At 37.2% G+C, this 21,683-nt stretch overlaps 1 protein-coding gene across 2 annotated transcripts in view; it reads right to left on the reverse strand.

Moving 5' to 3' along the window:
- Positions 1-2,272: 2,272 nt before the first annotated feature.
- BCAT1 (branched chain amino acid transaminase 1) overlaps positions 2,273-21,683 on the reverse strand; it is a gene marked incomplete at its 5' end in the record, with an annotated part of 108,093 nt that continues 88,682 nt past the window's right edge. For both annotated transcript variants that reach the window (XM_081309853.1, XM_081309852.1), the window contains 4 exons: positions 2,273-8,036; positions 15,954-16,028; positions 17,458-17,598; positions 20,869-20,954. In XM_081309853.1, coding sequence (XP_081165979.1) covers positions 7,995-8,036; positions 15,954-16,028; positions 17,458-17,598; positions 20,869-20,954 — 344 coding nt within the window. In that variant the 3' untranslated portion in view covers positions 2,273-7,994. The remainder of the gene's footprint in view (positions 8,037-15,953; positions 16,029-17,457; positions 17,599-20,868; positions 20,955-21,683) is intronic.

The following is a 21,683-nucleotide window of genomic DNA, read 5'->3' on the forward strand; positions in this document are numbered from 1 at the left end:
TGTGGGGGCTGGCAAGTCCAAAATCTGTAGGGAAAACTGGCAGGTTAGACATTCAGGTAAGAGTTGATGTTGTAGTCTTTTGAGTCTCAAATCTGCAGGGCAGGCCAGGAAGGCTGGGAATTTCAGGCAGGATTTTTACATTCCTTAAGGCCAAATTCTCCTTTAGGAAACCCATCTTTTAAAAGGCTTTTAAGGCCTTCGACTGGATGAAGCCCATCTACTTTTTGGAGGGTGACCTGCTTTTCTCAAAGTCTACTGATTTAAATATTAATCACAACTCAAAAGATTTCTTCACAGAAACAACTAGGATGGTGTTTGGCCAAACAACTGGGCATTATAGCCCAGTCAAGTTGACACGTAAAACCAGCCATCACAGCTACATTCATGTGGAACAGAAAAATTAACAACTAAGATTGGTATTATTGCAATCTCCCCTTTCTCTCCAATTTATTCATGATGATAGGGGCAGATGATGGCTCTTAACTATTCTCTTCTTATGCTATCTACATGGTAAGAAAGATGTTTTGTTATCTCATCATGACTCAGAAGAAGCCAGAGATCAAAGTATGAGCCACCTCTGTTTATCATAATCATGAATGAATCTTTAAGAAGAAACATTTATTAGGTTATGTAGATATCGTTAAAACAAATGCAATTTAATCTCAAGCAGTTCAGCTTTAAAAATTGGTATGGGTCTGGGGTTGTGGCTCAGCGGTACAGCGCTGGCCTCACACGTGCGAGACCCTGGGTTCAATCATCAGCACCACATAAAAATAAATAAGTGAAATAAAGGTATTGTGTCCAACTACAACTAAAAAATAAATATTTTAAAAAATTAGTATGATGTGTTTGGGACACAGCATAGATCTTTCAACTCTAACATTTCCCATCAAATTTTTCAAAATTCCTCTCTACTTAGTAATGACCACCTTTGGAGAGAATGACCATGGGTTTCAAGCAACACTGTCCCTGTTGTATAGACACAGATACAGAGCCCACCCACCGATTATTCTGTAGATAAAAGAAGCATCTACACCTAGCTCTGGCTATCTTGGTTTCAAGAGTGCCAATCTGCAAGTTCTCACCATTATAAAGTCAAGTTACAATAGCTCATTCCTTGATCTAAGGCAATAGATCACATCAAGTATGTGCAGTAAGACTCTTGATTTGAAAAATATGCTTAAGATCACATTGAGTCAGCACAGCGAAAACATGATTATAAAAGTTGGAAAGCCTCCCCCTTTTTCTCTTTGTTTCTTATTAAATCAATGTAGAAGAGACACTTTCTACCCTGAAGGAGACTGCTGTCTCCTCTGATAAATCATATAAGCTCCAACAAATATATGTCATCACCTCCAGGAATGTCAGGACTCTCTCTGTCACTCTTGTGGGAGTTGAGCATTGACACTGTCAGAGGACTTGACTAATAACCTTCGCCTGGACCTTCCAAACTCTGCATGCAACTTCTTGATAGAGATCTTGATAAAGGACAGTATTTTCACAGGTCAACAGGGTCTGGTTAAGAGGGTCACTGAGCACTATGACACTTTTAAGTTCAGTTTACAGTAAGTAACTCCTTAGAAAGCCTTCAGCTTCAATGCACTTGTAATCCTTTGGACAAATGACGAGAAAATGAATATGAAAGAAGTGATCATCAGATTTAATATGTGCTCTTCACTTTATTCTCTCAAAGACAGGCACTCCTGAAGACAATTTATATGAGGCCTGGTTTGGCTAAAAAAAAAAACAAAAAACAAAACAACAACAACAAAAAAAAACATCACTGATGTTCTTTAGGTTTTGACCAAATAGTTTTTGTTTTACAAGTTTCTTTCATTCTAAAGCTAGTTAAACACATATTGGTGTATGGCTTTGTCAGTGAGGTATGTACATTATGAGCAATGGGAAGAGGTACTCTATCATTGTTTTACAAAATATAAAGCTAAATTTTATTGAATATAAATTCATAACCAGTGAAAAAGGATGATTTTAAATGCCCATAGTGTTTCTCACTCATATGTCTGAAGATGAGACATATTTAGACTCTCTCCAAATATATGATATCAGGTCTTTCTGTGATATTCAACCCTTTTCACTTTCTCAATGTCGTTTTCGTTTAAAAATACCACACTACATTCATATCCCCTGACCAAAAACCTTGGGACATCATAAAAATGGTAATTAAGCATTATTATTTCATGCACCCAACAATGCCAATTTCACAACACTACACAACCAGGATTCCTTTAAGTTGTTTTATTGATGACAGAAACTGTGCATAATTGCTGATTTGATGAGGAACCTGCAAACAATAAAGAATGTCTCTGTTGCCAACAAAATACAATTATTCCAGGTCCTTTAGACATACAAATATAGAGTTCTTCACACCAGATGGCTTTTGTGCAACAAAGCCATTTTAGAATGTTTAATTGTGCTTCTACAAAACCTTCAAAGAATGAGGTAGTTTCTTTTACCCACTGTATTTTCCATATTCCCATTATTACACTGTAGTCAGCCAAAATCCTTTCACCATAACCTTAAACAATTTTTCATGAAAGCCAATCCTCATTTACAATGTTTATTTCCTCCTACTTACTTACTTCTTAAAGAGAACTTCAAAAAATGACTACAGAAGAGAAATTGATTCTAGGGCTCATCATTCCAACAGTAACTACAATCAGATTCTGATACAAAAGAATAGGTTCTACAAATTCCCTGGTTAACCTTAGATGCTGTTCCTATCCTTAAGCTCTGATTTAAAAACTGCCTCAAACTACTTATTTGCCCTTGGCTGCCGTATCAAGCAGGCGCAAGTTCTTTGAAAGTATGGGTCTGGCTCTAGCTTCATGTATCAGCTGGCTGAGGATCCTGTAGGACCATCCTTGTTCTAAGTGACCAGAGAAACATCTGCAGAATTTTCATATGCAACAGGGGTTGGCTAGCTTATTTTTAAGACATACTTAAAATCTAATTGTAGCCATACTCTTGACATAATTCCTATACTCTTTTAAAACTTATCAGTAATGTAGAAAGTGAGGATATTTGTATTCCTTTGTTTAAGCCTAGGAACAACTCTAATGTCCATGTCAAACTGGCCTTGGGAAATTAATTCGTGTTGCAAATTTTCATTAAAACAACATATAATAACCAATTTCCAAATTAGTTAATCTTCACCAAAGAAAGGTGGTAAATAGTATTTCTAAGGGGGAAAAATGGCCACAATCTACCCCTTGTCACATATTATTGGGCTTCAAGAATTTCCATGAGTCAGAAAAAACTGGTTGAAGAAATAGATCTTTTAGACTATGCAATTATTAAAAAGTCTCATCCAAATTGGTAGTAACCTAAAATGGTTCCTACATAACAATACCCTCAGATTACAAGCTTGAGGTCATGGCCTAGTACTAATATCTGATGGATTGGCTACTATAGTCACTTCTTAATGGCACGGCTTGTGTTTGGCACCTACATGGAAGGCCAAAGAGCCCAACACCTGGAAAAAGGCCAACCCAGAAGCAAGTTTTAATTTCTACTTTCTCTTATTCTTCATCTGATGTCTCTCACTAATTTTTTTTTTCCCATAAATCAATAATGGACAACAAGGAACCCAGCAATTGATATTGGGTGTGCAGAGAAATCCAATGAAACTGTATTTTAATCCACTCCTGTAGCATAGCTTCCATGAATTCTCACCATTCTGACAGTGGGTTACATACACTGATCACAATGCAACTTGGGTTTTAGGTCATGTTCATTGGGTCCATCACGGACAGATGACTTAAAACTTTAAGACTTGTGTCTAGTAGATTTTAAATATCTGAGAGATCTTTTATTATGGTATGTATGTTGAAGATGGAAAAAATAAATTACTTTTTCTGGTTTCACATTTTAAAGGGGCTTTCCAGCAATGATAAAAAATTAATCTCTTTGCAGTACCTTAAGTGGCCTTTCTTATTCAAAATCTCAAACTGTGAAAAATCATGGTTATGTGAAAGTTATTTTCTGAGTAGCTGGATCTATCACCTTTTAGCTAATGGTTTAAACAGCTTGAAAGATTGACTCCCAAGATCATTTTCTTTATTTCAATGTAATCTGGCTTTGACTTTAAGATGCTGACTGAAGTAGGCTGTGCTCTGTTAGATGTAGCTTGACAACTCAACACTGCTCCAGAGGAATGCAGACACAGTGTACCAGGTTGATGGTAACTAGCAAGCCAGAAAGTCACTACCCCACACACTCAGGGGGCAAATAACCCTAAGTACTAACCTTTCTAAGCAGTACTCCACTAAAGGAAAGGAATGAAAACAGAACATTTTCCTCAAAAAGTGAGATGAAATGCTTATTGCAATTTCTTGAGAAGAGAGATATGCTCTGGTCTTCCTCTCTTTATAATCTAGCTACTAAATTCTGCTTTTATATCTAAAATTAGTTCAAGTAACAGATGATAAACTCCAAGAGGTAATGCTATTTATTTTTTAAAACTAGCTTCCTATCCTATTGCTGCTGTGTGAGATGCACATTTGTGGGTGCTCCATCAACACTTATCACCTGATCTATAATCCCCACGATCTTGTCTGTCAAGTAATGTTTATTGAAAAGTTGTGCCCCTTGCTAAGGTTTTCCATATCCATGTAGGAAGAAATCCACATTGAAAGGAAGGGTTCTTTGGTTGTATTTAGAATCAGGACATGAAATAAGGAGTTTCTCAAACCCCTAAGTCCTTTGCCTTGGTACATCTGATATTGCTCTAAATATTTCAAAAAATACAACTCATGCAAAATGAACAGTAAGTCTTTTGCTCGTCTGCTTGTCTTCTGTTTTCCCAATTACGAGGGTAAGGCAAACTAACAGTTTTGGAAAGGCAAAACTAATAGGCTTGAAAAGGGGAAACAGAATACCATGATCTAGCATTAAGTAGGACAGGGAAAGAAATATGGTTATCATGGTGGATGCCTTCAACAGCACCATCCCCCTAACACAGACTTAATAAAAAAAGTTCCTATAGTGTTTTTGACAAAGTAATGCTTTCGTTGCCTCCAAAGGGCCAAGAGTGTTCAGACTTGGGGCCAGTAAGACTACCTGTTTAGGTACAATTTGTTCAAGCAATAAAACTCATTTGGTGAGAGAAACTTTAATCCAGGATGCGTAATGGATGCTCCCCTCATCTTCAGGAAAGCTGACATCACATTCCACCACATAGTTTGTGTGTTGGTTTTTTTTATAACAGTCTTTTGTGGGGGAGGGGGGAGAATTGGAAGTGTTTATCAGTAGAAAGAACATGATTCCCTAACAAGGATTATTAGTCATTTCCTTCTTATCCCTTTTCCTTTGTGCTTTTGAGAGCAAAGGCTAAAACAGGTATTATATCGATGCATTCACCTGCCAGCTATAATGGAGGGTGTGGTACATAACCCAGACCCTTCTTTTGGTGTGTCATGAATTGAATACTTGATTAATGACTATAACAACAACAACCAGAATTTTCTAATAGCAAATCTCTTTGGGAAATTCTCAGGTCTTGTCTATGTCAGAATACTGCATTTTAAGATCTTGATTTTTACTGATGTGTTTTAGGCAAAGCTGACAAACTCGGTCTGATATTGTAGAAACTGGAAAAAGTGGGAGGAAGAGAACATGCAAAATAAGTTAATCATTATCATTTTAAGTGCCACTAGTTCTGTTTATATTCATTCACATGTGAATTGCTGAATCTCATTTGATCAACCCAATTAAACATTAAATAATTGCAGCCAATTATGCAAATATCAGCAACAATATTAATTTGTTGATCTTTTTGAGCAGATTAGCCTCACATGTTCCTAATGGTAGACTATCTTATGCCTTAAATGATCAATTAGTGTTAAGATAACTAAGTCTTGAAGAATGGATAATTGCCTAGTTATAATGTGACACTTGCTGTATTACCCCACTGCAATTAAACAAATAGTGCACAAGAAAAAAAGAAGTGCAGATGTTCCTTTTAAATCTATTTAACAAGTGAGTGTCAAGGTCAATTTCCTGTCTTTTTTACTTAAGAGAATGGAGGTCTCTAGTTTTTAAAAATACATATCCTTAGTCTTCTCCGAGTCTGGTGGGAAGGGCTTAACGTGCTCTTATGTTTTTATGAGAGAAATCATATAAACATAGTGTTCTCTAGCTTTCACAATGGGCTAACTAAATTTAGAAATGCAAAGTATAAAATGTACGTATGGCAAACAAGTAATTTCCCTTTCTCAAGGGACCCAGAGTCTAGTTATTATGTGCTACTTGACAGTTAAAATTACCTGAAACTCTTTTCTGGACTGCTATATTAAGAAGGAGGTCAAGGGACTCAGTAAAGGCAAATGCATACCCTCACTGAGCATGTGCAGAGGAGTCAAGAGTACCTTAGGCTGCAGAGAACGGACTGGCCCCAGACTGCAGATCACCAATTAAAAGCCCCTAAAAGATATTTTTACTATTCCTTTTCATCTTAGCCTTCTCTAATTTTCATTTTACCAGTCCTCTCTAAAAGAGACCCTACAGCTAAAAGTTTTGGAAAAGAATCAAAGCCCATTTGCTATGTGTTGTTAAATGCCTCGAGGAAATGTTTCCAATGCATCAAACTTTTAGAATGTTTTTCCTTTGCTCTGAAAAGAGAATGAAATATGATCAGCAAGATGAAAGTTATTAGGACTGAGGGAAAGCAAACTACAATGTCTGAGAGTTGACCTACCAAGGGTAAATGTTTTCTGTCAAGATTTGACTTTCCCATAGATAAAGCAGGAAAGGATACAATTTTAAATTCACAGCTCCCAAACGAGGAAAATATCATCAGTAATTGCTCTTCCTGTATCCTCTCCCTGTATCCTAACCACATGCTCCCTCAATCCCCAGTCAACAGAAAAGAGTACCTGCACAAAGAGTGAAAAAACTTGAGGATTCCTCTTCTTTCCTCCCCTCCCCTTCACCTCTGATTTCTTTTGCATTTAACACTTAACATGTAACATCTGTCATTTTCATTTGGTTGCTATAATATCATGAATTCTCTAGAGCTATTGCTTCCACTCCAAGATAGCCTGCAAACATGAACCAATGCTTGCAACTATGCCTCTCAGTATCTCTAATGACTTTGGAGTCCATGGAAAATAAAGACAACATGAGGTAAACATTACACACCATCAGAATTGTTCACAAATTCTAATAAAGGTTTCAAAATACAGAAACAGAGAAGGACTACTTCTATAGAAGCTATATGTTCATTCGTTCGTTTGTTCATTCGCATCAAACATTTACTGAGTACCTACCATGTGCCAGGCATTGAGGATACAAAGATCTATAAGGCATTAGGCCCTCAGTCTGGTAGGAGCCCATGGACAGCCAGTTACAAAGCCATATGGAAAGGCAGTGGCAGCAATGTGCCCAGGTTTTACGGATGCACAGGTGAGCTCACAGCAGACTGAGATACCTGAAGACGGGAGGTATTTACCTTAAGGTGGACTTAAGGGCCTGAAAAACACAATGATGGAAGGAAATCCAGTTTTTCTTTAGAATCTTCATTTTAAAATAAAGCACTTTCTGAGTGCTTCTGAGGATAATGATGTGTCACCAGAAACATTACCTATGAAGTATTCAAATTAGCTTTCAGACACACACACACATCTCATTTGGTTGAGGAGCCATACCTTATTCTAAAGAATAAACATTTTTGGATCTGAGTGAACTACTAAGGGAAGCACTCAAATTATTAAGGAAAATTCTGTTATATGGCTTACATTATTATCTTTCTGGGAAAAGGTAGGAAGGTAAGCTACTACTACCAAGCCTACAAAACACCATTTGACAATTATGATTCATGTTCTCTGGCACAAGGGGGAAAAAAGTCATTCTTGTAACACACTAATAATGCAAACTACATTATGCACAACTACTAACAGGTAGGCAAAAAGATCTATCATAATTCAAATGCAGCAGTCTATTCCAAAAGCATACAGTAGATTTTCTGCATTTTTCATTCAGGATAATACAATTGTCCAGTCGCTCTCTTCTCTTCCATACTAGAACAAAAGCAAGAAAACATGAGTCAGTACAAAAGCTCACAGTGTGGGAATAGGTTATAAACAAACTTCACACAACCAAAGCTATACAAAGAGTTCGCTTCTGTTTTGAACATTAAAAGCATATATATTCATATTAAAAATAACATTAGAGAGAGAGAAGGAAAGCGGGCAGGAGAGAACGAGAAAGAAAGAGCTTACAAAAATATAAGAAAGTTGTATATAAGGAGATCTGTAAAAAAAAAAACAAACAAATAGCTAGAAAGAATCACAAATTTTTATAATGACTGCTGAACAAATTTATAGCTGGTGTGTGTCCTTCATGTATCATTTAAGTACAAGCCTCTTACCACTATTTCTGTATTTAGCTTCTGTTCTGCAAGCAAAGTAACTGAGTTAAATTGACTATTTGTTATCTCTTCTCTAAAAAAGTGCTGCACCAAGTGTATTCCTCACACAACTTGCATCAGGTTGTTAGAAATGGAAAGTTCCAGGACCCAGCTCAGACTTACGGAATTAGAAAATCTGGGGATGCATTTCCCGCTGAATCTGAAGTGCACTTATTTCATGTTCATGCACAAAATGAAGTTGAAGATCCTCATAGATTGTCTCTAAGTCAAAGTTGTTTGTAATATGTTAGCATCCCAATTTTTCCTGTTCCTTTAAAAGTCATGTAGCTAGTATCATGAATAGAATTTGCTTATTTGCACTAGCAAATAATCTGCTATGAAACAAACCTGAATTTTAATACTTAGAATTAATGAAACAAAGATATTACGTGCCAGAAATGGAAAGCCAGTTTTATATTCAATATTCGTTTCCTCATTCAACAAACACCTGTGTTTAAATAAACTGTCACCCTTTGAGCAAGGCTGCATGCCAGGAGCTTCCCAGACTTATGACCTCATTCAGTCCTCACAGAAACTAAGGACAGACAGTAGGTGCTATTATCAATCCCATTTTATGGATGAGAAAGCTGAATATTATTAATTACGGAGGTTAAATAACTTCCCTAACACTGTACTTAAGATCCCAGATCTTAGGCAAGGTCTCTGTCATATCAAATTTCACATTCTCGACCATCACTTTGATTGCCCTCTACCTGTCCACAAAGACGTGTGTGTGTGGAGACAGACCTGGAGTACGTCTTCCCAGCCCAGGGAATCAGGGCATTGAATCTGTCACTTTGAGTTCGCCTGAATCACTCAGACCATGTCCCTTTCCACATGAACTGGTTTACTTGGCCCTAATATAACTTTAAATTAGTATGAATCAGAATTTCTGAAGTAGAAAGGACTTTACCAACCATCTTAAATATAGGGCAAGACCCAAGTAAGAGACTCCAGATGTTATTTCTTTACTTCAGGATAATTTTATTTTTAGCTGTTTTATATATTGGGATTCCAGGAAAGATTTCTTTTGAAGAAAGTTCTGCTTAAAAACCAAGTGTGAGGGGCTGGGGTTGTGCCTCAGTGGTAGAGCACTTGCCTCATTTGTGTGAGGCACTGGGTTCAAGCCTAAGTACCACATAAAAAAATAACCAAATAAATAAAGGCATTGTGCCCATCTACAACTAAAAAAAAATATTAAAAACAAAACAAAACAAACAAGTGTGAGGGAGTGGTGGTAAATGCCTCTCATCCCAGTAACTTGGGAGGCTAAAACAGGATTGCAAATTCAAAGCCAGGCTCAGTAACTTAGCGAGACCCTTTCTTAGGGTAGAAAATGAAAAGGGCTGGGGATGTGGCTCAGTAGTTAAGCACCCCTGAGTTCAATTCCTGGTACCAGAACAGAATAAATCATGAGTGTGAACAGCAGTGAATCTTAATCCAAGCCTGTCATTTCATACACAAGGACTCTAAGGTTCTGATCACACTTAGGCACAAGCCCAGCTCTCCTGCCTCTAATGTTATTTTTCCTGAATCACACTGTGCAGTACTGTGTCCCTCCTAAGACATTTTTAAAAACTCAGAGCAGAAACCATCAAATACATAAGAATAGTGGGAATTGAGACAAAGTCTACACACTGCCTATGGTTCAGACCAGAAAGAGTATGAGGGAAGCCAAGTGACATGAGACTTAGTCCACATCAGATCCAGCTGCCCAAAAGGGCAAACATCAGACAACACACGCCCAAATGGTGCCTCATTTATGTATGATGTCTACATTGTTTAAGGTTCAGAGCAAAGCACTTGTTTTATTTTCTTTATTTGGATTCTGACACTTTTATCATCACTAATAATTGAGAGTTGGTGTATGGACATTTTGTGGATCATGATCACTATCACTTCACCTTGAATCTCAATGGTTAAAGTAAATGTACTTTAATTAGTTGTTTTATAAATGGTCAAAATTCAATTTTGGTTACGATGACATAGTCCATATCACTCTACAGACCTGCATGATACCGACTCAGTTTGACCCCTCTCATCCTGCAATTCACACTTTTATGTAAAATTGTAGCTTTCTGAGCTTTATCTAAGAAATGTACTATTATTCCAGATAACTTATCATGTGAAGACCTAGTTATTTAGCCATCAAATTGTTCGCTGGACTGATGGATGATTCAATTTTTCAAGGAAAAATAATTCTAAGTAGAGATGGAAGATTTTAGTGAAGCTAAGAATTCCTTCCTTAAAAGTAGGAGTTCACAGAAGAAAGGGAAAGAGAAAGCATGCCTACATGAGCTAAGAAGTCATTATACAGATCTAGTATCTCCAATCTGAAATGCATGGGACCAGTGCTTTGAATTTCAGTTTTGTTTTGGAATTTTTGCATATACACATTGAAGTACCTTGGGGAACAGGACTGAAGTCCAAACACAAAATTCACCTGTGTTTCCTATATGCCTTATATACACAGTGTGGAGGTAATTTTATACAACATTTTTAATAATGTTGTACATGATGCAAAGTTTGTGTACAATGAACCACTAGACTTGTGAAATCATGTTGCCACTCAAAAAGTTTCGAATTTGGATTTTTGGAATAGGGATGCTCAGTTTGTACTCTTGTCAACGTCATTACAAAACCCACAGGGAACCTCCAACATTCGCAGGCCCATCCCAAGTCATATTTACTTAGCTTTATTCATTGGAATCAGAGATGGGGCCAAAGCAATGTGGCAGACTAGGTTACATCTGCAGAAGGGTGTTTTGAGCCCACATGTTTAGTATGATGTGCAGAATTTCAATCTCTTTAACATTTCAGTTAGAACCCCAAACCAAAACATGACTAATGACAAGGCCATTGCTTCACATTTGAGATACATACGGCAAATAATTTCATACGGCTTTTGCTCAGTGCCTTTACATTCTGCAGAAAATTCTTGGCAACACACAAGGACAACCTGTGTGTCATGTACTCACTCTCTGCAATGCCAATAAAAATATAACCAGTGCCGCCCCCAGCTAGTAATTTGTCATCGTTGTTCTAAACACTATTGAAGGGCTGGGCAAAGCTTTGTAGTTCTGTAACATGTGGAAAAGGGTGTGCTGTGAACCGCAGGGGCTGGAAACTGGTCAAGGAAGTCAGTCATCAGGGTAATCAGGAGCGAAAGTTCTCCTGTACACTGAGGACAGCTTGGGATATTGGAGAGGCTTCTAACCCCACACATAAGTAACTGAGCTGCTCTATTGAGAACCAAAAAAGTATAATAACTGCTAAATAGTCATTTGTGCTTTCAAAGCTCAAGCTTCGAGTGAGAAAGTGAGAAAACAGACTTTGATTCCATCAGGTGACCCAGAATCAATAGGGATCCTGCTCCGGTCCCTTTTAGCCTTTCTCTCCTAAAGTACTTAAGATGTCTATCCTTGGGTCTTGGCAGTCACTACGCCCCACTTTCTGAAACCTCAATGGCAGCCATGCTGGTCACTCACACTGCTACCGCTGGTGATTAAGAGTCAGGTTCTAGCTTTTATATGATCCAGATAGCAGTCGCAGTGTCAATGTGTATCTCACCTGGAAAATCTGAAAGTCTTCTGTTGAAAAATAATTTGACACTCTCTATGGTTTGGATTTTGGTTGGGGTGTCCCACAAAGGTCCATGATTGAAGGCTTGGTCCCCAGGGTGGTGTTACTGAAAGGTGGTAGAACCTTTGTGATGTGGGACCTAGAGAGAGTCCTTAGGTCATTGGGACCATAACCTAAAAAGGAACCTGGCCCATCCCTTCTGCTTCCTGGCTCAAGATGTAACCAGCTGCTGTGACATGCACTGCTGTCATTGATCTCCTCCTCTCATTAAAGGCCAAATCAATGAGGCTCGGTGATGTTAGGTTTTGAACCTCCAAAACTGTGAGCTAAATAAGCCTGTTCTCTTAGGAAAGTTAGTTGCCCAAGATATGTCACTTTAGCAACACGAAACTGACTAAAACAACATCCTTCAAGATATTCCCTCTCCCTTCTTAGTATGTGTTAATAAACAAAAGTAAAAAAGATCTTTTGCTCTTTGGTACTCTCCTGGTGTCTTACTTAGCTATTCACTGCTTTATTTATTCTCTGAAGAAGCACCATGGCCTATGTATTCTGCCCTAGAACCTGTGTGAACCCTGGGGCATGACAAGAAAATAAACAATTTCAACATCTGAACGGGTTTTCAAAACAGGGTATACGGGTGTGGCCCATTATAATGTATTAGATGGTAATCCCTGAAACTATGGTCAGTGTAACACTTAAGTGAGTGTATGTGTATTTGGGATGCAGGAAAGAGTTAATGTTCAAGAGAGACTTATTTGAGATGAGTATTGAAGATAACCAAGACCTTATCAGACATGCAAACTGTACAAGGTGCTGCAAAGATGGGTGGCATCAGAGAGCACAGCACCCTTTGGAGAAAAGAGAGGACCCCAAAGTGGGGGCAAAGATTAATATGATGGTGAGTAACTGGAACAGCAAAGTCTGATAGGAGAGAAAAGAAACAGACAACATGACGAATGTTCTCCAAGTTTACACTTGGTTAAATATGAACAAAGACATGGGTTTGTTGTTGTTGTTGTTGCTTAAAAAAATGACAACAACAACAAAAAAAATGGGAAAAAGAAAGTAACTATTCTTGGAAATGTTCCCCTTCTTGGAGGTTATTTGTGGAGTAATCTTAGACTCAAGGAGCAATATGGGTAATTAGCTAAATGAGATGATGGGATGAATACTTAACTTCAGAGATTCTGACTCATGCAGAAGTACAGAAGCTAAAATGAAAGTCAAATCTGTGGTTAAGAAGAATTTTCCCCCTGGGTCATTCTGGCAAGAATCTTGAAAAAAAATTTTTTTGGTGGTTGTTGTATCCCTCATCTTCAATTTTACCAGAGTGCTTTGTAGGAACCATTTGTGTTTCCATGTAATGCCAAAAGAGATCAAATGTGAAGCATGATGCAATGCCATGCTTTTTCTTTAGTAATTACTTAAATTATTTTTCTTGGAAACAGACAACCTAGTAGCTTGGCCGATAGCACCAATTTGCCATCTTGTATGAGAACAATTTTGAGACTTTAGGTTCCGTGCACACAGGCATAAAATAAATGAAGAAGGAAGGTGTGGTCCTAGACTATGAAGGGTGGTCTTCTGTGGCTCAGTGTGGAGCAGATGTGGAGCTTCTGGTTTGTGGTTAATTCAGAATGGCTGTAGTTGCCCACATGTCCCCTGACAGTATCCCTTTGTTTCTTTGTTCACTGTGGGGCTCTGAATCAATCATTAGCTTTTAGGGTTTTTACCATTAAATTTTACTACCTAAAGTGAAAAGAGGAATTATGAATTTCTTCTTAGTCACGGCACTAAGGCACACAGAGAGCATATAAAATTAGAGGGGAAAGTTCAGGAACATTTTCTTTAGTCACTAACATTCGGCTTCCATGATATTGCTTTGAAAAATGTTCTTTTTTGAGAACTTTAATAGTGGATTCCCAGCTTGCCCACAAATTCTGTGTGTGTGCGCTTCTCATTCATACTTTTGGGTCTCATGCATACATGTCAGCATCTCAATGCCAATGAGTCCCTTTTCTGCCTTTGCCACCTAGTGATTCCTTCCCATGACTATGTTTACTGAACATTTATGCTTAGGTCTTTCTTTCAATTCCAGCACAGTGGTGGAATTTCTCTCAATATAGTGACTTTTCTGTGAAGCCTTTACAACCAAATCAAGTGAGTTTAAATTTTATTTTATTTTCTGCAGTAATGGAGACTGAACCCAGGGCCTTACACATGCTAGGCAAGTGCTCACCCTGAGCTACATCTCCAGCACTTAAATTTTCTTATTTTATATAATCTTCAAAAGACATCCCTGAAATCTCATTTTAGGTATTAGCTGCTATAAATGTATAATTTGTGCAAGAAAATTTTCAGAAGCAATCTTTCTCTCTTCTCATTTATGGACACACTTCTTCCCCTCCTAAAAATCTCTAAATTCCTATGGAAAAAGCCTTTCTCAATCTATCCGATTATGATTATTTTTGTTCCATTTATGTTCTTTATCTGAGCAAAACTGCAATGATTTATCATCTTAACAGGTTTATTTAGACAACTCTGAAAAAAATTAAAATGTTTGAGCCATCAATTCAGCAATTGTTTATTAGTTATCCCTCAAGTTACTTGTTTCTGCATACAAAAGCAGAAAAAAACTGAGTGATATTTTTTCTCTCTTCCAATATGAAAATTGTTTTCTTTGCTTTTCTTTTTTTTTTTTTAGCTTACAGAAAATTCTTAGAGAAAACTTTGTTGAAGTAAGGCAGCTCATTGATTCAAAACCCAGAACCATTCTTTCCTTTTAATACCATAAAGCTTACATAAAAGTTATTGAGTAAGTCTTAAAAGAATACCATTTTTATCACTACCCAAGAACCTCATTTACTCTCTAGGTACCTGCTGCATTCCCAACCACCTTTAAATCTGCTTAGTTTTATGACTCAATATCATCTGACATTACCTAATGTATCATGTTTTATTTGACTTTTCAATATTGGTCTCCGCTCCCTTTGGATAATTTCAGTAACAGGCAATGATAGTATCTAGGCTCAACAAAATCCTCCAACTTGTAAACGGTATGTAAATTATAGAATGGTCTCTTCTTTAGGTAGCCCAGTGTTATCTGATATTTGGCATGTCTGCTTGACTGCCTGATGAGACATTACGGAAGGTTGTTGCTCAGAAAAAAAAAATGGGTGAAACAAAGCTAGTGGTATGAAAAAATAGGGTGCATGCTCTTCAACTCAATACAACACCAGGGGATTGTTTTTTCCTAAGGAAATAATCAATTATATACTATTCAAAGAAGTGCAAACAATTATCAGCAATGCAAATGTTCAATAATATGATTTCTTTAAAAAATGATAATGAATCAATATAATAGAATTCAATGGAACTATATAAGAGGTATTGAGAAAGTGATTTCAGATGAAAAAGCAAAGGGAACAAAATTATGTATAATCTGACTCCATTTTGGGGGGAAAATCATGGTCTAAAAGTATACAAAGGCTTACTCAATATTGAAGGCATAGACCTTCAAGAGTACAGCAGTTCTACCTCAGTGTTGGAATCACAGATAACAGTTTGCTTCCTGTGTTTTGTTCTGTTTTCAAGTGTTTTTTAAACAAAAATGTCGTACTTTTTAATGAGACTTAAGTATTATCAAAATTTACATTTACTTTTAAAATGTTAATCTGGAGTCTCTAACAATCTTTCTCTTTTAATATGTATCTTCTTTTCCATTACTGCTCTGCTCATGCCTACCCATACGAGAAGGAATGGTTTCCTTAAATTTAATTTACCGATCTCAAATTGTAATATTTACTCTTTTTTCCTGCATGGAATATGGTGGTATTTTATTTTTATTTTTGCGTTTTGGTGGTGGGGATCAAACCCAGGGCCTTACACACGCTAAGCACACCTCCAACTCCTTTGTGGTATTTCAAAAGAAAGAAGCCTTTACCTGGATATCAGCCAATTTGTCCAAGATACGGGTTGCAAGCTTAGGACCATTCTCCATAGTTGGAATGTGTATTGTCTATAAAAGAGAAATGAGATAATTTGAGGATAATGCTTTGGGATATAAATTGAAGCAAGTCTGCCTAGTCTTGACAAAAGAGGCTTCTAAATCTACCTCGGGTGCAAGTAAAATCTCCAAGGACCGTGACCTCCATAATACTGGACAACATAATTAAATTTGTGCTGAAAGAGATTGCATGCCCCTAATCTGTATGTGAGTCATGCCCATTCATGCCTCACTGGCTGTGGGCTTTGGGTAGTTTGATTTTAGTAGATAGCTGTACTCTCCAACACTTTTCTTATTATGCCTTTTAGTATAATAGGATAATTAGATGTAGCTTTTGGCTCTAAATGCCTTCTAAAACAGAACCATTAGAAAGGTGAAACTTTATAAACTTGTTTCTAGGTGAAATAATAACTGGATTTTTAAAAATCTGACCTAGTGAGAGCTTCTTTTAATAAAGGGGACAGATATCGTTACCTAGGTACTGTCATAATAAAATACTGAACACTAGCTTTATAATCAGTATAAATACTGATATAAAACAGTATAATTCTTTTCCCATGAAACAATCAATCTGTACGTGGATTTATGTCAGGAACCATCCCTTAAAAGCCAAGTTCTAAAACCTTAATCAATGAAGCAGCCACCATTAAAGTCTATAGAAAAATCAATCTGATTTGCTGAGGAAAATAATTGTGTGGCGGAACTTAAAGACCAGTGGAATTTGTATTTAATACTGGCCATTTAAGTCAATTCATCTTGTAAGAATAATTCTCACGTGTCTCTAAGTTCTAAAGATAGATGCTTGTTAATCATGAGTATTAGAGCTTTGTTAAAGGGGAAAGTCAAAACACTGGCAAGATAAAAGTACCATACATACAGAATCAGACTGAGAGGAGAACATTACTTACAACCAAATCCTCAAGTTTTTTGGGAATATTTTAGTTCATGTACAGGGTTTGCCAAATGAAATTTTTAAATACTGCAGTCTATTTAATAATAATAATACTGATGTAATAAGTGAAGGAATTGACCATTCAAATGCATTTTTCAAAAGTATATGGCATTCCATATCCAGTAGTTTTGGAAATCAGAAAACTACCTACTGATTCTAACTACCTACTGAGCCTTTTTTAGTGAGCTGGTGGAAAGAGATAAAAGTGGAAGTCCATTGGCACAGGTGAGGTAACACAGACATGACATTTGCCAAAGACAAAATTGAGTTCCTACCATGTTGGAGCTTAAATGAAATCACTGGAAAGGTGGTTGTAATATGCCATTACAGGTTCATCTGAACAGACTGTCTTGATGAATGTAATGCCATGTTATAAAACAACCCTCTGTGTCTTGGGTCCAAATAAAATTTTATTCACACATTTAAAAGTTTATTAAATTATAGGCAAATGTTTTTAAAAAACAGGAAGGAAAGAAGAGCTTGTCTTACCTCGCCCTTGTATAGTATATCAGAAACTGGGCAGACAATGCAGGCTGTGCCAGAGCCAAACATCTCCCTCACTCTGTTCTCCTCCAGGGCGGTTGTCAAGTCGTCCATGGTGAGGTACCTCTCTGACACTTTAAATTCACCCTGTTTGGAATATATATATATATATATATATATATATATATATATATATATATATATAAAGAAGTGATGCTTATCTTAGTATTTTACTTTCCAATTCAACTCAGATAATGTCATAATCATCCTTTAGGGGAAAGCTGGGAAGGATGTAATCTCACTGTATTGGTGAATGCACTGAGGTGTTAATATCAATATCAATAGTAATAAGTAAATGAGATTATCAGAATACAAAACTGACCCATTCCAAGTGCTACTTAATGTACATTCCACATACTTTAGCATAAAGAACAATAACACATTATACATTATTAATAATCACAGTTACCATCTACTCATTATAAGCCAAGTTCTTTAATGCTGAAGGTAAGTGTTACTATCTCCTTTTTACTTAGGAGTAAACTCAGATTCAGGGAAATTAAGGGTTATCCCCAAGGCCACACAGCTAGTAAATGGCAGAAACTGAATTTGAACCCATGTCTGATCCAACTGGCTCTAAATTTTGTCCACTTTTTATTGGGTCTTTTTTTGGAGTAAAAAATAGTTTTGAGTCTAGGTGCAGTGTTAAGTGCGCACACTTGTAATCCCAGCATATCAGGAGGCTGAGACAGGAAGATCGCTAGTTCAAAGCCAGCCTCGTCCAAAGTGAGGTGCTAAGCAACTCAGTGAGACCCTGTATCTAAATAAAATACAAAACAGAGCTGGGGATGTGGCTCAGTGGTTGAGTACCCCCCTGAGTTCAAAGCCCGGTAACACCCACTCCCTCAAAAAAATTACACTGAGTTCAAATATCTGAAATGTTTTTTTTAAAAAATAAATATATACTTAAACTTTACTTGAGAAATTACATAGTACATATATTTTTCCTTTATAAATTCACTGAAAGTTGATTTGATAATCTTCCTTTTTCTCTTTTAGTATCACATGAGATTGTCATAATGGAATAAGTATGTAACTTCATCAACTTCTGCTTGATTTATTTGAATATCTTAATTGCTTAAAACCAGAAAATAGAAAAACAATTCAGGAAGCTTATAAACTACCTGCTTAAACTACCTTTCTGATACTATGCTTTAATATTTTAATTCTCATTCTTTCAAAGTTTTGTCAAAGGATCTTTTCATTGAGGACAATAAAATTGGATATATTGAAAGAAAAACGAGTCTTTTTTAAAAAACCTATAAACCGTAGGAATAAGATAGACAATAGAATGAATCGGACATAACTTTCCTATGTTCATTTATGAGTATACCACAAGTGAAACTCCACATCATGTGCAACCACAAGGATGGGATCCTAATTAGAATGAACTATATTCCATGTATGCACAATGTGTCAAAATGCACCCCACTGTCATGTATATCTAAAAAGAACAAATAAAAAAGGAAAAAACAAAACCTATAAAACCCACGATATATAAAAATGGAAGTCAAAGTCCTTGGTAAGATAAAAAATATTAGAAAAAGCATGCATGATGCTGTAAGTGGATTTGGAGGGATAGCAAAGTATGTCTGCAATAGAAATATGTACGTTTCTCTCAGTCTGCACTTGAAATTTTGTTGTTCAAAGGTAAATAAATAAATTCCAGTAAATCAGCCAAAGTTATTGAAAACAAGCTCACTTCCATGTTCTGGAAAAGAAAAAAATAAATAAATAAAACTCTCTGGTAAATAAACAGAATTGTTTTTACTCTGTTCACCCTTACTTATCTTTGGACAATTTCCCCTGTTTGGCAAGTAGTGGTAACCCCCCACATGCCTCTTGGCATTTGATGTCTCACTGTTTTAAAATAGCTTTTAAAATAAATTACAGCCAAGGAGTCAAGAAAAACTTCCTCCATAATAACCTATTTTTCATGCTAGCAAATCATTAGTGTGGGAAAGCATTTCCACTTGCAACTTGTCATCAAACCTTCTGTACTTGGTTGATTTTTTTTTCTTTAATAAAACAAAAATTACTGAGCGTCGAAAATATATCTTTCCAACTGCAAACATATTTAGGACAGGGCAAGCTGTTTGAAATTATACCAACAGTTTGTAAATGTCATGCCCAATGTGCCAGCCAGCATGTGGCAGTTGGGTCTTGTCTACTTCAGGGTTTTGTAGAATTATTTATAGCACATTTCTTCTACTTTCAGTCTTTTCCAGAGAAATTGCCAGTACTCTCCTGGATAATGTGTGCATTTCTGAGCATTTGTCCTGTCAGTATTGTCTGACCACAGTATGCACAAAGCCTTTCCTGGTCTTTGGAGGCCATTTTAACACATGGGTCAAAAGTTCTCTCCAAGAACCTTTGCCAGACAATTAACTCATCCAATATTCATCTTGAGAACGCTATGTTATTTCCAATACCAAACAGTTTAATAGGCTTGCTTGTGTCGCATAGATTTGAAAGTCTACTGAAAACAACTTGACACTTGCCTCTGTTTTGATGTTTAAAAAAAAAAAAAAAAAAGCATGTATATGAACTGTGGACGATAGGGGGCAGTAGAGAGAGAAAGAAGGCTCCCAAACTAACAGCGTTCTGCTAGGAGACAGTCAAATGTCAGGAAGACTCTTTCATTTGTATGGCAAGGTGGTTACACTGGACTAAACAGAGGAAGCAAAGAACCACGCTATCCTACAGGACTGGAAGGACAGCAGCACACAGAGCCTCGGCGGGACAAGCTGGTGAGATACCGATATAAAGACTGAGACAAAGACTAGAACACCTCCTCATTAGGACTTCTTTTTTTTTTTTTATTTTTTTTATTGGTTGTTCAAAACATTACAAAGCTCTTGACATATCATATTTCATACATTAGATTCAAGTGGGTTATGAACTCCGATTTTTACCCCAAATGCAGATTGCAGAATCACGTCGGTTACACATCCACATTTTTACATAATGCCATATTAGTAACTGTTGTTTTCTGCTACCTTTCCTATCCTCTACTATCCCCCCTCCCCTCCCCTCCCATCTTCTCTCTCTACCCCATCTACTGTAATTCATTTCTCTCCTTGTTTATTTTCCCATTCCCCTCACAACCTCTTATATGTAATTTTGTATAACAATGAGGGCTTCTTGTTAAACTGGTTTCTCTGTCCCTTCCCTAGAAACAATACTCACTTGATAAGCTTGCCAAGATGGTCTTTCTAGGGAGTTCTTTCTATCCAGTGACTCAAGGTATGATTTAAAGATAACATTGGTTGGAACCACAGGATATTGTTTCACTGGGAGCTATGCTTATTTTGATTACTGTACTGTTTCGGGCTTATGAAAGTCAAAGGTACCCACCCACTTGTGTGCCAGGTCCAGGATGCACCGCCTCGTCACTCCTGGAAGAATGATGCCATCTAGCGGAGGAGTTGCCAGTTCTTCCTCTGTCAATTAGAAATTGGAACATATCCTTAATCAGTAAAATAAAGAGATGGTCTTCCACTATCAAGTAAGAAGTAAAGAGTACTTCTCAAGAGGAACATCCTGAAGTCAAAATTTATCTTAATAGATAAAACCTGGTTCATAGTTGAGGCAAGTAGACAGGATCCTGCTAAGGAACACGGGTCACATTACCCAACCTTCTAAGAATTCTATGAAGGAGGCTGTTCCCTAAGAAATGCTCATACAGCTGGTGCACGCCTTTAATCCCAACTACTTGGGAAACTGAGGCAGGAGAATCAAAAGTTTGAGGCCAGCCTCAACAACTCAGCAAAACCCTATCTCAAAAAAAGTGGGGACTAGGGACGTTGCTCAGGGGTAAAATGCTGGCCTAGCATATACAAGGTGTTGGGTTTAATCCTCAGTACTATGGGGAGGGAAAGAAAGAAATATGCCTGGCTACTTGGGCTGGGCACTACTTCTGCACTGCCCTTTGAGAAATGTATCTTTAGTGGTTTTCAAACCTGCTGGAGTATCAGCACCAAATACGTAGGTGCTGACTTTACCCAAGAATTAAAGAGGAAATCCCCCAAACAAACTCCATGGCTGGGCCACTTGTCCACTGTGAGAGGACCACAGGCCCCTAGCCACAGTGAGCGCTGGCGCCAGGGTCTGTCTCTCAGCCACACAAGCTCTTCTTACAACAGGCTGTCTCTGGTACTCAACATTTGCCT

This window comes from Spermophilus citellus (genome assembly GCF_964194105.1).
Source record: "Spermophilus citellus genome assembly, chromosome: 10".
NCBI classification, from domain to species: domain Eukaryota; kingdom Metazoa; phylum Chordata; class Mammalia; order Rodentia; family Sciuridae; genus Spermophilus; species Spermophilus citellus.